Source organism: Pelophylax lessonae, assembly GCF_965119305.1.
Source record: "Pelophylax lessonae genome assembly, chromosome: 4".
NCBI lineage: Eukaryota > Metazoa > Chordata > Amphibia > Anura > Ranidae > Pelophylax > Pelophylax lessonae.
Window position 1 is genome coordinate 254,122,706 of NC_138771.1, and position 17,388 is coordinate 254,140,093.

General features: G+C 47.0%; 1 protein-coding gene across 1 annotated transcript in view; it reads right to left on the minus strand.

Annotated features, from left to right (window-relative positions):
- Nucleotides 1–1,288: 1,288 nt before the first annotated feature.
- Nucleotides 1,289–17,388, minus strand: part of FANCA (FA complementation group A) — a gene marked incomplete at its 3' end in the record, with an annotated part of 185,566 nt that continues 169,466 nt past the window's right edge. Inside the window, exons 38-42 of the mRNA XM_082257122.1 lie at nt 10,836–10,944; nt 8,650–8,716; nt 2,569–2,695; nt 2,380–2,481; nt 1,289–1,396 (exon numbers count right to left, since the gene is read on the minus strand). Coding sequence (XP_082113248.1) covers nt 1,289–1,396; nt 2,380–2,481; nt 2,569–2,695; nt 8,650–8,716; nt 10,836–10,944 — 513 coding nt within the window. The remainder of the gene's footprint in view (nt 1,397–2,379; nt 2,482–2,568; nt 2,696–8,649; nt 8,717–10,835; nt 10,945–17,388) is intronic.

Here is a 17,388-nt window from a genome sequence, read left to right on the forward strand (position 1 = left end):
CTCCTACCTGGAACTCCATATTTGTCATGCGTTGTCTAGAAGTAAGCATAGCTGTTTGCATCTTCTGACTGGTCATGTGACGGCGTTGTCTAACACATTCCCCTCCCCATGTCAGATGTGAAGTGTGTGGCCTCCAGTGCAGACAGCGCGCGTCACTCAAGTATCACATGACCAAGCACAAGGCTGAGGCCGACCTGGAGTTCGCATGTGACCAGTGCGGGAAAAGTTTTGAGAAGGCGCACAATCTCAACGTGCACATGTCTATGGTCCACCCCCTTACCCAGAGCCCGGTCAAGCCCCCCGAAACTGAACCCGACACCCCCTCAGGGACGATGGAAGCTGTGAAACCAGAACTGGCCCGACAATTGCCCAGCTGAGGATTGGAGAGAAAAAAAAACACACAAACTTTTTTTTTTTATACGATTTTTAATTGTTTTGCTGTACAAAGCACAACGCAAATCCACCAAATCCTGCGATTTCACACAGTGAACATAAAGCAAAGTCTTATTTTATGGTGGCGCTCCCCCTCCCCCGAAGTGTTCAGTGCTTCCTCCTCCATGAACTGGAGACTGCAGAGCAGTGTTTCCTCCTCTCTGGGTTACGTCATAACATACAACTAGATAGGTAGGTGGATAATTTATGGTATTATCTGATATGAAAGCCTTTGAATAAATTATTTACACAGTAAACAGTGTCAGCTGCTCCTTGCAATGACTCCGCCCATCGATCGCTTTCTATACTTTCTGCCATCGATCGCTTTCTATACTTTATGCCATCGATCACTTTCTATACTTCCTGCCATCGATCGCTTTCTATACTTCCTGCCATCGATCACTTTCTATACTTCCAGCCATCGATCGATTTCTATACTTCCTGCCATCGATGGCTTTCTATACTTCCTGCACAAACCACATCTCTGCCTCCGCTGCGCCTGCACAAACCACATCTCTGCCTCCGCTGCCCCCTGCACAAACCACATCTCTGCCTCCGCTGCCCCCTGCACAAACCACATCTCTGCCTCCGCTGCCCCCTGCACAAACCACATCTCTGCCTCCGCTGCCCCCTGCACAAACCACATCTCTGCCTCCGCTGCCCCCTGCACAAACCACATCTCTGCCTCCGCTGCCCCCTGCACAAACTACATCTCTGCCTCCGCTGTCCCCTGCACAAACCACATCTCTGCCTCCACTGCCCCCTGCAAAAACAATATCTCTGCCTCCACTGCCCCCTGCACAAACCACATCTCTGCCTCCGCTGCCCCCTGAGCTCTCATTAGAGGCAGACTTCTTTAGAATAGATGGGGCTCATCGAACATACAGTCATCCTCCAGACTCTGCAGGACGTTCCTAAGCAAGCCGGCCAGCTCAGGGTCCTTCTCTTCCCAGGAGTCCACAATCTGCAGAGAACAATAATATCAAAGTAATACTAAAGAAAAAAAGAACAAACATGTTATACTCACTGACTAACAATGAAGTAATGGGAGGTCTTCACTTGGCAGGCCATTTTATAAATATTTTATTGCATAGATGGTGATAAAGGATAAGTATATATAAAAATCGTATACAAAGTCTTTCAAAAGTTCTCATATAAAGTGCTCCAAACTCCATTAATAAGGTGCGGAAGTGTTTCATGTAATCATGCTGTGAAGAGTTCCGTACTCCCCTCTCATATCCTCACTCACCACAGAGAATGGACCCTCAGCTTTTCAGTCTGGGGGTCAACCAAACTTGTATCTGGTGTCGTGGATATCAGGCCTCTTGGCGTTAAGATCGGGTCTCACCAATAATACTCTTGGGGGCGGCTTTAATATCCTCCAGGCTCAATAAAACAAAATAGTTCTCATGGCGAAGTACTGAACAATTTATCTTTATTTGCACAAAATGCAAAGCTAAAGCTAGATCTGAATTGTTTCTTATCTAATTGGTAAAAATGCTAATTTTAATTCCTTTTTATTTTATTTTCATTAGTTTATTTCATTTTTTGTGTATTTATTTTTTAGTATTTTCTATTTATTTTTTTATTTTTATTTTCTTTTGATGGTATTTTTAATTTTATTTTACTCTAAATTTCCATTTTTATTTTATAGATTTTTTATTTTATTTTATATCTATTTTTATTCCTACTTTATCTTTATTATTTTTATTTGTATTTATTTTTTATTATTTAGCCTGAAGCCTGTATATGCTTGTAAACGCTTTAGACACTTTTACAAGTGGCAGCCATTTTTTTCTGCAAAAACGCTGTTGGCTTCTAGAAGGGTAAAAAAAAAACATCCTGCGTGCATGAAGCCTAAAGGCAGAGATTCTCATTGCTAGAAACATTACATAAAGAATGCAGATATTACCGAACCCCAACAAAAAACGATGAGGACTGGCATACCTGGGGCAGGCGACTCCTGAATTCAGAACTTGTGTGTTGGCCCTTCAGAATGCAGCTGAGAAGAAACTGGCGCCCCCTGGTGAAGACAGTCTGCGGATCGTTCTAAAAACAAACACAAAGGAAAATTCACTTTAACATCGCAGCCAAAATTCCCATCTTCTACATTACTGTCCAATCCGTAACACAGACCTGCAGGGGATGGAGAAGAGGGCTGCCATCCAGAAAGAGGTGGAAGAGCTGTGCGTACATCTCCAAGGAAATGGGGAGAAAGTCCTCTTGTCTGAGCGCACGCTCCACCGCAAGAGACAGCGCCAAACTGCAGAAACAAAACACCCGTCACTGCAACCCTAAGAACTAGCAATCTATTATTACAGTACCTTTTGTCTTACTGTTCCTTTGGGGGAGGGGGGGGGGGGAATGCGCAATTCAAACACCCTAAGGCAGTGATAGGGAACCTTGGCACCCCTGATATTTTGTAACTACATTTCCCATGATACTCATACACTCTGCAGTGTAGCTGAGCATCATGGGAAATGTAGTTCTAAAACATCTGGGGGTGTCAAGGTTCCCCATCACTGCACTAAAGCAATGTTTCTCAACTGCAGTCCTCAAATACCCACAACAGGTCATGTTTTCAGGCTTGCCATTATTTCGCACAGGTGATTTGATCAGTTTCACTGCCTAAAGCCCCCGTACCCACGCAACGATTATCGGCCGACCGATCGTCCGTCTTTTGTCCAGAGTTGTGTTTTGTTGGTTGGAATGTGCCTAGACTGCCCACGAATTTTCTCGCCCAACAAAATTCTACTTCAGAAGTGATGTCATGTGTTGGTTTGTTTTCTTTGTGTTCTTTCTTCTCTGAGCATGCCCAGTCTTGCTCATCAGATTTTTCCCTGTCGAAATCTGTACTGACTGCACGAAAAGCGGCCGTGTTTTGACGGCCAACAAAAATTTTTTAGTCTGCACACCAGGGTTATTTTCGGCCGAAAAGTCGGAGTCGGTTGTCGGAAGCATCATACTAACAAGCCGAAAATCGGCAGATCAGACGAAAATTCCCTGCCAATTTTATATATATATATATATATGGGGCTTAAGGCTGGCCATACATGTTACATTGTCCTTTAGTTTTGCCTTAAACAAAGGTATGTGCAAAAAAAAAAAAACTTGGCGCCAAAATCAATCAGTGGCTTTAAGCTGTTATTGGGGAATACGATGTGTGATGTGTAGTTGCTGCTAATTGGCTGCAGGAATGTGACGATAAAAAAATAGATCATAAACTTAAATCAGCGCAAATCTACTCTTCTCTATTTTAAAGTATTATAATATCCAATTATCTCCAACAGAAAAGTGAAAGAGCAATAATCTTAATGAATAATAATCAAAACTTCTAATGATTAGTAAAAAAAAAAGAAAAATAATCATATATATATAAAAAAGAAAAACTCACTTATTTATTAAAAGTAAATAAAACTCCCATTTAACACGTGTCTCCCCCGTGTGTGACACCATAACCCCCTTTCATCCCTTTCCTGCCCAGGCAAATATTCAGCTTTCAACGCACACGCTGGAACCCTTGGTGTCGGGGACACACTTGGTAAATGTGAGTTTTATTTACTTTTAATAAATGAGTGAATTGTTTTATGGAATTTCGCTATGTGGACTCCTTTTTCCTCCCAAAACATGGCACATCCCTACCTGCTCCCATGAGTGCCTGCATGACGGGGACAACATAGATGTGGACCTGTATGCTGGATATGTTATAAAAAAGGCAAACTAAGTGCCGGTTCACATTTGTGTGATGCAGGAACTCTGCAAATATACAGCCTGTTCCTGCATCGCATTTGTACCTCAGGCAGTTCACACTGCCATATGCCACACGCAGGGGGTGTTAATTAAAAGTTAACGACCAAAGTCGCGATCGCATATTGCAGTGCGATCTGTAAGTTCGCACAGAATCGGATCGCACTAGTGTGAACCACCATGCGATCCGATTCTGCTGTGGACCAAAAAAAAGGGTCCTGTGCGTGTTTAGTGCGATTGCGGTGCAAATTCAGCCATAAAAACTGTGTGGCTGAAATTCGCACTGCACAGAAATCGCATGTAATTTAGGAGCAGTGCGCTACGAATAAACATGCGATCTCTGTGATCGCAGAAATGTGATCCGGCCCTAACTGGTTTATAACTTTACCAGCCACTCCATCTGGTGAGTCAGTTTGGGGTGATTGGTGGAAGGGGCCCATGAGGTTTTCATTCACAGATTTGTTGCACAGAATTTATGCACTTTTCTGCACTTTATTGGATTTCTTTGGGACTTTCAGGAATATTAACCGCTTGCCGACTGCCGCAAGTACATATACTGCGGTGGTCACCCCCTCACAGGCAGAGTGACGTATCGGTACGTCACTAGCCTGTGAGGCTCTGGGGAGCGAGCATGCGCGGTCACGAACCCCCCCGCGCGAGTGACCGGCGGACCCGATGTCCGCCGGTCACTCTGCGATCGCCGCTGCAGGAGGGAGAAAGTCAGGCGGCTAATGTAAACAAGCCGCCTGTCATTCTCCCCTGTGTAGAAACAATGATTATACGGTTCTACTATGTAGGACCGTTGATCACTGTTTCTACAGCTCAAGCCACAGCCAATCACAGTTAGAATCACGCCCCTAGGGACACACACAGCCCCTCCCTCTCAAATAAAGTTAACCCCTTCACTGCCCGTGTAATTTTACAGTAACAGTGCATATGAGTAATTATTTCAGAAGACTTAAAGGTGGGAAGACAATGTAATAGAGCAGCACGAAATGCCAGCAGAATGCTTGGATGTATAGGGAGAGGTATAAGCAGTAGAAAGAGAGAAGTGCTTATGCCGCTGTACAGAACACTGGTGAGACCTCACTTGGAGTATTGTGCGCAGTACTGGAGGCCATATCTCCAGAAGGATATAGATACTCTAGAGAGAGTTCAGAGAAGAGCTACTAAACTAGTACATGGATTGCAGGAAAAAACTTACCAGGAAAGGTAAAAGGAACTTAACATGTATAGCTTGGAAGAAAGAAGAGACAGAGGGGATATGATAGAAACTTTTAAATACATAAAGGGAATCAACTCGGTAAAGGAGGAGAACATATTTAAAAGAAGAAAAACTACCACAAGAGGACACAGTTTTAAATTAGAGGGGCAAAGGTTTAAAAGTAATATGAGGAAGTATTACTTTACTGAGAGAGTAGTGGATGCATGGAATAACCTTCCTGCAGAAGTGGTAGCTGCAAATACAGTGAAGGAGTTTAAGCATGCATGGGATAGGCATAAGGCTATCCTTCATATAAGATAGGGCCAGGGACTATTCATAGGATTCAGATATATTGGGCAGACTAGATGGGCCAAATGGTTCTTATCTGCCGACACATTCTATGTTTCTATATGTATAGCACTGATTACTGTACTAATGTCACTGGTAACCCCAGAAGTGTCAAAAATGTCAGTCAAGGGTCCGATTTGTCCGCCCCAATGTCGCAGTACCGCAAAAAAAAAAAAATCGCAGATCGCCGCTATAACGCGTTAAAAAAAAAAACAACAAAAATGACAATAATCTTTCCCTTTGTTAGTAAACGCAATAACTTTTGCGCAAACCAATCAAAATACGATTTTTGCGATTTTTTTTTACCAAACATATGTAGCAGAAAACAAATTGGCCGAAAATGTTAAAAAATTTTGATTTTTACTTTTTCATATAAAAAAATGTAAAAAATATTGTTATTTTTGCAAAAGTGATGCTCTTTTTTTGTTTATAGCGCATGATCAAAAAAAATCGCACAGGTGATCAAATACCACCAAAAAAATGCTGTGTTTGTGGGAAAAAAAGGACGTCAAATTAGTTTAGGTACAGCGTCGCACGACCGCGCAATTGTCCGTTAAAGTCACGCAGTGCTGAATCGCAAAATACCCCCTGGTCTTTTAGCAGCCAAATCCTCCGGGGCTTAAGTGGTTAAGGACATTGTTTAGGAATTTTTGAATTTTCAGCACCTATTTATTTCACTGGATTTTTTCACTGATAATAATTGTTTTTTTTTTGTTTTTATATATATGATTATTTTAAATGTTTTCTTTTTTTTTACTAATCATTAGAAATTTTGATAATTATTATTATTCATTAAGATTATTGGACTTTCAATTTTCTGTTGGAGATTATTAGATATTATAATATTAAGGACATTTTTATGAATTTTTGAATTTTTCAACACCTATTTGACTGGATTTTTTCACTGATATGGATTTTTAGTTTTTATATATATATATATATATATATATATATATATATATATATATATATATATATATATATATATAGGATTATTTTTTCTTTTTTACTAATCATTAGAAATGTTGATGATTATTGCACTTTTCTGTGTGAGATAACTGGATATTATAATACTAAAAATAGGGAAGAGTAGATTTGCGCTGATTTTAAGTTTGGTGATCTAGGCTGTAGCGCAAGGGCCTGCCTAATTGGATACAAATGAAAGTTGTTTGGTTTGTTTGACCTCATATTATATGGTTTTTGGTAAATCTAAAGGAAAATTGTACAAGACAATCGAACATGTATGGCCAGCTTTAGTAATTACCACATCTATTTCATCTGAGGGAAATCCTGAAAACATGGCCTGTTGGGGGGTAATTGAGGACTGTAGTTGAGAAACATTGCCCTAAAGCAGTGTCTCTCAACTCCGGTCCTCAGGACACACTAAAGCCCCGTACACACGTACTGATCGTCGGCCGAACGATCGGCCGTCTTTTGTCCAGGGCTGTCGTGTCTGTTGAAAACTGCAAAAGACTGCACACGAATTTTGTCGGCCAACAACAGCCGACTGCAGAAGTGATGTCATGTGATGGTTAACTTTCCTTGTCTTTTTTCTTTTCTGAGCATGCCCAGTCTTGCTAATCTGCTGTCTGTCGGCCGAAATCTGTACTGACTGGCGAACAATCGGCCGTTCTGGTGTTGGCCAACAAAAATTTTAATGCCTGCACGACAGATTCTGTTCGGCCGCAAATGCGCTGTCGGCTGTCGGAAGCATCATACTAACAAGCCTACAATAGGCCGATCGGTCGTCGGCCGAATATTTACGGCCGACAATCGGTACGTGTGTACGGGGCTTAACAGGCCAGGTTTGCAAGAAAACTGAAATCCATTCCAGGTGATATCATTTGCTGCTCAGTGATTGCAGTGTTCTAGTCTGCATCTCCCCAAGGTAATACTTAAAATCTGGCCTGTTATGGTGCTTTTCCACTGCGAGTACCGGCTCGGCTCCACTCGGCACTGCTTGGCCCAGCTCGGCTCAGTCTGCTTTTCCACTGCGTGGTACGAGTCGGCACCTTTCAGCACTGTATAGGCTCTACTCGGCTCAGTTTGCTTTTCCACTAAAGTAGTAAGTGGGTGGGATTACAACAATTCTCTGACCAATCAGTGGCTAGTAGTGACAAACAATCAAGGCTGCATGCAAAGGATTGTGGGATATGGTATAGGTACGGCCCGCTTGGAAACCCAACCAAGGTGGTAGTGTTTAAGCGAGCCGTACTATGTAGTGGAAAAGCGCCACTGTACCAAACCGTACCGAACCGTTCTAACACGTACCATGCGGTACCATGCAGTGGAAAAGCGCCATTAGTGCGCTGAGGACCGGAGTTGAGAAACATTGCCCTAAGGCACAAACTTCTACAAAAAACATGTTTAACCGCTTGGTGACCGCCCCAGGCAGATACACTACAGCAGGACGGCCGCTCTGTGCCAGATCATGTACATAGTATGTGATATGACACTTCTGGGTCTGGGGCGGGCATGCGCCGCCAGCACCCCGCCCCCACTGTGATTGGACACTAACATTTGTAACATAATTATTAATGTGTGTTCCTTGCTAAAGAACATTATTTTTATCAAGTTGTTATGGGTAAATGCAAAAAGGAAGGGGGGCCAGTGGGACTTTAATTGAGGTAAATGCTGTCTCAAATTAATCTGATTGCACAATTAGTGACCAAATAATGGTTTATTAGTAACTGCACGATATTATGGGTAAAGTTTTATTTGAATTACTTAGTGAGCTGCTGACCTGGAACAGGTAAAACCCCCAGATAAGTGTCACCGCGCCTGATCTTCATGGCTGTTCCAGGTCAGCGGTGACACACAGAATGACAGCGCTGGAGCGTGCGATTTTATAAACCAGTCAGCAGTGGCACCTCTCATAAAACCATCCCACCAGCAAAAGAAAGATCCTCCGGCTTTACCTGAAGAACGCCATGGGGAGCAACTTCAGAAACTCTTCAGAGACAGACTGGTGGAGGTGACACTTATCTGCAAGACAGGAAGTTCAGAATCACTTCTTTATTTCTGCATGAAATCAGAGTGACAGCCAAGCAGAAATTGTCTGCAATCATTACCTGGAGGCAAACATACTTTATAGATTTCACAAATTTGCAGCATAGATCTTTATGTAAAATATTTAAGGTGATTGTAAAGTCTCGTTTACCCTCCCTGGCGGTCTGATTATGTCCGGATTTCTGTGCTAAAAGCGCTACATTGTTTTGCATGGAAATCTGTTTTACATTTTAAAACTCACCTCCCCCGCCGTCCTCCCGCTGTCTTCCCCTGCCGTCCTCCCGCTCTTTGCTCGGCTGATGCCGGCAACTGTCTTCCGGTTCTCTTCCCTGCGAGCGTTGAGACGCAGGGGGGGTGGAACTGGCGGCAATTTAAAAAACGTAAATCCACCAAATGAGATGATAGAAAGCGGTGATGGGATTACACTGTATCATCCCATTTCACCACAGGATTTCACCTGGTGACTTTTCCAGTGCCCTGCCTGTGCTTTTCCAGTGCTTTGTGGCTGGAAAATAGAGAACGACCATGGCGTCCAAAAAACATTTTTTTTTGTGCAAAAGCGCTTTTAGACGAACTGGAAAACAGTGACAGCAAAACGGAGTTACTTCAAGAACTGAGCGATAGCGATTGGTGGGAAAATTTGTCATCAGCTACAGAAAGTGAGGACAGCGACGATTCTGATGTCTCTTTCTGGCACATCGCTCCGTTGGAAATTCTGAGGAATCATTTTATATTCTTCCCAAATTCCACATCTATGTGCCAGAAAGAGACATCAGAATCGTCGCTGTCCTCACTTTCCGTACCTGATGACTAATTTTCCCACCAATCGCTATCGCTCAGTTCTTCAAGTAACTCCGTTTCGCTGTTTTCCAGTTCCTCTAAAAGCGATTTTGCGCAAAAAAGAACGCTTTTTGGACGCCATGGTCGTTCTCTATTTTCCAGGCACAAAGCACTGGAAAAGCACAGGCAGGGCACTGGAAAAGTCACTAGGTGAGATCCTTGGTGAAATGGGATGATACAGTGTAATCCAATCACAGCTTTCTATCATCATTTCTGTATTTACACTTTTGAATTTGCCACCGGTTCCACCCCCCTGCGTCGCAACGCTCGCAGGGAAGGGAACCAGAAGACAGGTGACGGCATCGGCCGAGCACAGAGTGGGGAGAGAGTGTCAGGATGCGGGGGAGGATGGTGGGGAAGGACAGTGGGGGATCGCAGGGAAGGGGAGTAACATTCTGGGGTAATCCTGAGTGTGGTTCGGGGGTTACCGCTTTTGGTACTGAAAATTAACCGAGCCACACTCGGGAATACCACCAGGGAGGTTAAAAAAAAAAAAAAAAAACATGTCACACTTCCCTCCTCTGCAGTTGGTTTTGTACAGAGCAGCCCGGATCCTCCTCTTTTCAGGTCCTTCTTCGGCACTCCTGGCCCCTCCCTCCTGTTGAGTGCCCCCACATTAAGCAGCTTTTTTATGGGGGCACCCGAACCCAGTCACAGCTCCCTGTGTCCATTCAGACACAGAGCCCCAATCCGGGCCCATCCCCCCTCTTTCCTGATTGACAGCAGTGGGAGCCAATTCAGCTGCGTTACTGTCTCAGCCAATGAGGAGGGGAGTCCTGGGCAGCTGAGAAACTTCTGCAACATCGCTGGATAAAGAGACACTCAGGTAAGTATTAGGGGGGTGAGGGGGGGCTACTGCACACAGAAGGCTTTTTATCTCAATGCATAGAATGCACCTTCTGCCTTTAAAACCACTTTAAATAAAGCAAAATCTTTACTATGTACATATTACATGTGCTACTTTTATACTATTTATTCTTAAAGGAGCACAGGGCCAGCTGTAATCCAAGGGCCAGTGATTTCTAAGGCAGCCTCCTCCTATTGGCATTAGGATGCCTCTTGATGGTCCGTGTTCTGGGTATGGACACAGGAATCCACACTGGCAGTTGGTTAGAGGAGATATCTGCTTCTGAAATGTCTTTTTTTTGCCTCGGCTCATTGATGGAATATTCAAATTCTCCTAATCTTGACAGACGGATCTATAGTATGTAATAAAAACAAAAATACAATATTCACACAGCGAGGGTTTACTCACATTTTTCTGATTTTAGCTGGAAAGTTGTAAGCCAGCTCCCTCCCTTCTCCTCCAGACACTGAATGCTTTGTATACAGTACTCTAGCGCCATCGTGTGTTCAGCTCCTCCCTATTCAACAATAAAAACTTTATTTCATTAACTCCTTGCAGAGTTTAACCGAGTTTTACAGATAAATTACAGACATGGCATATTTTTACATTGTTCTAGCTTGGACCAATCTATGTACAGTATCTGACAAAAGTAAGTACACCCCTCACATTTTTGTAAATATTTTATTCTATCTTTTCATGTGACAACACTGAAGAAATGACACTTTGCTACAATGTAAAGTAGTGAGTGTACAGCTTGTATAACAGTGTAAATTTGCTGTCCCCTCAAAATAACTCAACACACAGCCATTAATGTCTAAGCCACTGGCAACAAAAGTGAGTACACCCCTAAGTGATAATGTCCATATTGGGCCCAATTAGCTATTTTCCCTCCCCGGTGTCATGTGACTCGTTAGCGTTACAAGGTCTCAGGAGTGAATGGGGAGCAGGTGTGTTAAATTTGGTGTCATCGCTCTCTCATACTGGTCACCAGGGATGAGCTCAGGCGTGTTCGAGTTCGTACGTGCCCGATCCCGCCAGGAAGCCGACACTGCACTCCGCTAATCACAGGCAGTGAGACATTTCCCGATCCACAGTTGCACAGATCGGGAAATGTCTCACTGCCTGTGATTAGTGGAGTGCAGTGTCGACCTCCTGGCGGGATCGGGCACATAAGAACTTGAACACGCCCGAGCTCATCTCTACTGGTCACTGGAAATTCAACATGGTACATCATGGCAAAGAACTCTGAGGATCTGAAAAAACTGAATTTTTGTAAAATCTTACCATAAAATTCCTTTCTCTGAGTCCTCCGACAGTCGCAGCCACTTCATAATCTTCACTAATGGGGTATTGACCTTTGCTCCGTAGGAGTAGCTAGGCAACAAGATTTGTTAATATAAAAGCTTTTAGCATATCACACCCCTAGGGGGCGGTCCCCTCAGTCAATACCTCCCTGCTTCCTGCGTTCTCAACTCAGTTTCAGTAGCATAGCAGTAGAGTACATAAACAAACCCCAAAGAGGGGCGGGGCGGCGACTGTCGGAGGACTCAGAGAAAGGATTTTTACGGTAAGATTTTACAAAAATTCAGTTTTCTCTTACGTCCTCCGACAGTCGCCGCCACTTCATAATCTTCACTAATGGGGACGTCCCAGAGCAGTGTAGACATGAGGGGCGGGAAAAAACGCAGCCACGCCGAAAGGAACCTCACCAAGTAAGAGAACCAACTGGGCAACAGGAAAAAACGTGCTCAACAGGAGCAACAACCCAGGAAAGAACAAGTAACCCAGGGGTAAAACACCCCAACAGCCAAGGGCCCAAACAAGGGACCCTAAGGCACTGCCGCACTAAGAACTTTACGGCCAAAGGAAGCATCTGCCGATGCCTGAACATCCACTTTGTAAAATTTGGTGAAGGTGTGAACGGACGACCAAGTCGCCGCCTTACACACCTGGGCCACAGAAGCCTGATGACGATAGGCCCAAGACGTACTCAGAGACCTGGTAGAGTGCGCCTTCACAGGGAAAGGAGGAACCTTCCCCTTCAAAGCATAGGCCTGCACAATGGTCTGTCTGAGCCATTTGGCGATGGTCGCAGCCGACGCTGCCATGCCCTTCCGAGAGCCCTCTGGAAGAACAAACAGAGAATCCGACTTGCGAAAGGATTTTGTCGATGACAGGTAAACCCTGATCGCCCGAACAACATCCAAGGAATGCAAAGCCACCTCCCTTGGATGCTTAGGCTTCGCGCAAAGCGAAGGCAAGACAATGTCCTCATTGAGGTGAAATTCCGAGATCCTTTTCGGAAGAAAAGAAGGGTTAGGTCGTAAGACCACCTTATCCAAATGAATCACTAAGTAGGGAGAGCTGTAGGACAAGGCCGCCAGCTCCGACAACCTACGAGCCGAAGTGATCGCTACCAAAAAGGCAACCTTCTTGGACAACAGAGACAACGAGATCTCCCTGATCTTCTCAAAGGGAGCATGCTGCAACACGGACAGAACAAGGTTCAAGTCCCATGGAGGTAAAGGATCCCTCCGAGGAGGGGCCAAGTGCCGCACCCCTTGAACAAAGGTGCTAACCAAAGAATTAGATGCCACAGGGCGTTGAAAGAGAACTGCCAGCGCAGAAATCTGACCCTTAATCGTGGCCAACGCCAAACGCTGGTCCACGCCCGTTTGAAGGAAGGCCAACACTCTCGATACCGAGTATGAGCGAGGGGAGTACCCCCTGGACTCACACCAGGCAAAATACGCCTTCCAAGTACGGTAGTAAATCTTCCCCGAAGAGGCCTTCCTAGCCTTGATCAAAGTGGGAATGACCTCAGGGGAGAGACCCCTATCCTTCAGGACCTGGCTTTCAACAGCCAGGCCGTTAAAGCCAGCGACTGTAAAGCAGCATGGAATATCGGTCCTTGAGACAGGAGATCTGCTCGAAGAGGCAGACGCCACGGAGCGTCGACCGCCAGATTTACGAGGTCTGCGTACCAAGACCGGCGAGGCCAGTCCGGTGCCACCAGAATCACCGTGTGCGGTTCCGAGGCTAACCTGCGAAGGAACCTGGACAGCAGCTGAATCGGTGGAAAGGCATACATCAGACGATACTGATGCCAGGGCGCCACTAACGCATCTGAGGCGTCTGGCCGAGGATCGCGCGTCCTTGCCACGAACCTTTCCACCTTGTTGTTTAGACGAGACGCGAACAGGTCCACATCCGGAGAGCCCCACTTCGTGCACAACATCTGAAAGACATCCGGGTGAAGGGACCATTCCCCCTGGTCCAGGGTCCGGCGACTCAGATAATCCGCCTGCCAGTTTTCCACCCCCGGAATGTGAACTGCAGATATCGCCGGGACGTGCGTCTCGGCCCAAGACAAAATGTCGGCTACTTCCCGAGCCGCTCGGGCACTCCTGGTGCCCCCTTGGTGGTTGATGTAGGCCACCGCTGTGGCATTGTCCGTCTGCACCCGAACCGGACGGCCCTGAAGCCTGTCCGTCCAACGCAGAAGGCAGAGATTTATCGCTCGCAATTCCAGAATGTTGATCGGAAGGGAGGATTCCTCCTCCGATCAAGTTCCCTGGGCGGACAGAACGCCCAGAACACCACCCCAGCCCGACAGGCTGGCATCCGTGGTGACCACCGTCCACGACAAAGGACGAAAGGACTTGCCCCCCGACACCGCCGGAGACTGGAGCCACCACAAAAGACCCCTTCGGGTGAGGTGGCTCAACGAAATCCGCAGATCCAGAGATTGCGGACGCCCGTCCCACTTGGCCAGGATCTCCGCCTGAAGATCCCGTGTGTGAAACTGGGTGAAGAGAATCGCCTCGAAAGCCGAGACCATCAATCCCAGACACCTCATACCCGTCCGGAGGGACGAGCACTGATTGTCCCTGAGGGACCTGACTTCGTCCTGAAGTGTCCGGAGCTTGTCTTCCGGCAGGAAGACCTTCGCTTGAACAGAGTCCAGGATCATCCCCAGGTAGGGAAGACGAACCGACGGACACAGCGTCGACTTTGGAAAATGTATCGTCCAACCGAACTCCTGCAGAGTCTGCATCGTGATGGACAGGTTGTTCACCAGACCCTGACTGGTCGCAGACCGAATCAAGATATCGTCCAGATACCCCAAGACAGAGATGCCCTGGGCTCTCAGTAAAGCCAGGACCGGCGCAAGCACCTTGGTGAAAACCCGCGGAGCCAAAGCGAGACCAAAGGTAACGCCACGAATTGGTAATGATCCTCCGCAATGGCGAATCGAAGGTACCTCTTGTGACCCTCGAAAATGGGGATGTGAAGGTACGCATCCTTCAAGTCGATGGAGGCCATGAATTCCCCCGGAACCAGGGCAGCCACCACCGATCGCAGGGATTCCATGCGGAACTTGCGAACCCGCACAAAGCGGTTCAGAGCTTTTAAGTCCAAAATCGGACGTACCTTGCCCTCCTTTCTGGGCACAGTGAACAGATTGGAATAGAACCCCTGAAATCTGTCCCGATGAGGCACCGGAACCACCACTCCCTGGGCCCGCAAGTCCTGCACCGCCAGGTGCAGATCCTGCAAGCGCTCCGGAGACAGCTGAAGACTTGAGGGAAAAAATCTGCTCGCCGGCCGAGAGAGAAAACTCGATCTTGTATCCAGACCGAACGATTTCCTGAACCCACCTGTCCCGAATGCTGGCCAGCCAGGGTTGAAGAAAACCGAGCAAACGTCCCCCCACCCCAGAACCGGGTGAGGGCGCCCCTTCAGGCCGAATTGGCATGGGCAGCGGATCCGGACTGGCCGGACTTCTGCTTACCTGTCCACGGCTTCTTCTGGGAGCCTTGGCCCTTGAAGGGCTTGCCCTTATATTGCGACCGAAAGGCACGAAAGGACCCCTGAGAGGGCCTAAACGAGGTATTCTTCTTACCGCGAACAAACTCATTCTTGTGAGTCTGGGGTAAAAGAGTGCTCTTACCCCCGGAAATTCCCTTTATCAGAGTATCCAAAGACTCGCCAAATAGGCGAGATCCCGCGTAGGGCAAATTAGCCAAAGTCTTGCGAGATGACTGGTCAACGACCAACATTTCAGCCATATCAGGCGACGGTTCAATACCGCCACACTCGAGAGGCGTGCAGCCAAAGGGACTAAATCCAAGTCCGCATCACACAAATACATGACACCCTGATGAATTTGATTCACCATAGCCAATGTCGCCGGTGGAGCAGAGTCAGCCACCAGGGTGCGCCTGAGCACCTGCGTCCAGTCCGCAATAGCTTGGGCTGCCATAATGGAAGGAAAAATAGGCTTCAGCATAGAACCAGCAACCGTATAAGAATGACGGGCCAGAGACTCCAATCTCCTGTCCGTAGGGTCCCGGAACACCGGGGTATCCTCAGCAGGGATCGCAGTAGATTTATTCAAAACCACCACCGCGTGATCCACCTGAGGTGGCACACACCAACGCTCATCAGTGGTGGGTGTAAACGGATAACGCAGCTTGAACTTACTGGGCACAGTAAAAGGCTTCTTTAAATTGCGCCATTGCTCATCAACAGCGCGCTGAAATTCCGCAGGGCAGGGAAAAGCCTGCGCTGCTTTGCGTTTCCTTTGCGTCCCATAAGAGGACATCAAAACAGGAGGACACTGTTCATCCTGCAAATGCAGTGTTTCCTTGATAGAAGTAATCAACTCATCCATGAGTGCAAGCTCTTCAGACGAGCCAGGGGGAGAATTATCAACCCCTTCCACCTCAGCCTCACCCTCAGACCCCCCAAGGTCCAGAGATGAACGAGACCCTGAGAAGGGCACTCCAGCCATAGCAGTCCCATCGCCCTCTGAATCAGAGGAAATAGACAATCTGGGCCGTTTTGCGGATCGATCAGCCATTAGCATCTGCACCTGAGAAGTCAAGTTTGCCACAATAGCAGCCAGATCAGCCCCCTCGGGGGAAGCAGCAGCCCCTTGGCCCCCCACCAAGGTGGGAGGAAACTTGCATTCCTGAGAATCCATGCCCCAGCAATAATAGGAAAGTAATCAACTCATCCATGAGTGCAAGCTCTTCAGACGAGCCAGGGGGAGAATTATCAACCCCTTCCACCTCAGCCTCACCCTCAGACCCCCCAAGGTCCAGAGATGAACGAGACCCTGAGAAGGGCACTCCAGCCATAGCAGTCCCATCGCCCTCTGAATCAGAGGAAATAGACAATCTGGGCCGTTTTGCGGATCGATCAGCCATTAGCATCTGCACCTGAGAAGTCAAGTTTGCCACAATAGCAGCCAGATCAGCCCCCTCGGGGGAAGCAGCAGCCCCTTGGCCCCCCACCAAGGTGGGAGGAAACTTGCATTCCTGAGAATCCATGCCCCAGCAATAATAGGAAAAAAAGGAGTACTGCCCCTTTAAGACCGCGGCGAGCGTAGCCCACCGCACACTACTGCACAGACCTACCCCCACAGGGATAAGAACACTGAGCAGGGAAATACAGGAGAAGGATAAGTAAAAACCTGGAGAGGCCACACAGGCTGCTGCCACCGATCGCTGTCCCAGAGCAAAAGGAAGTGATGTAATGACTGACCGCCCTATAAAGCCTATGTAGGCTACACAAACATGGCCGCTCGGCTGAGGCATATTCTGGGCAATTACAAAATGGCGCCGACATGTGGTTGCACATCGATCGCCATCAAAATGGCGGCGTTTGGCGCCAAAACACCGCGCCCTACTCACTTAGGGCCGGACACCACAAGTTTGCCTCAAAAAAATGGCGGACCGCAATAGCGGCCGCCGCACAGCATGTCTAACCCCATTCTGCCCACACAGCACACATAACAGAGCGGGAGAGCCCCCCCCCCCGCAGCCCACAGAAAAGGCAGCTATTCCACACAGGGAGCTCAGCACATATACAGACATGCAGGGTCACACAGTCACAAACTGACACCCAAACAGACAGGTCCCCACATAGAAATGTACTTACCAGTCCGGATTGC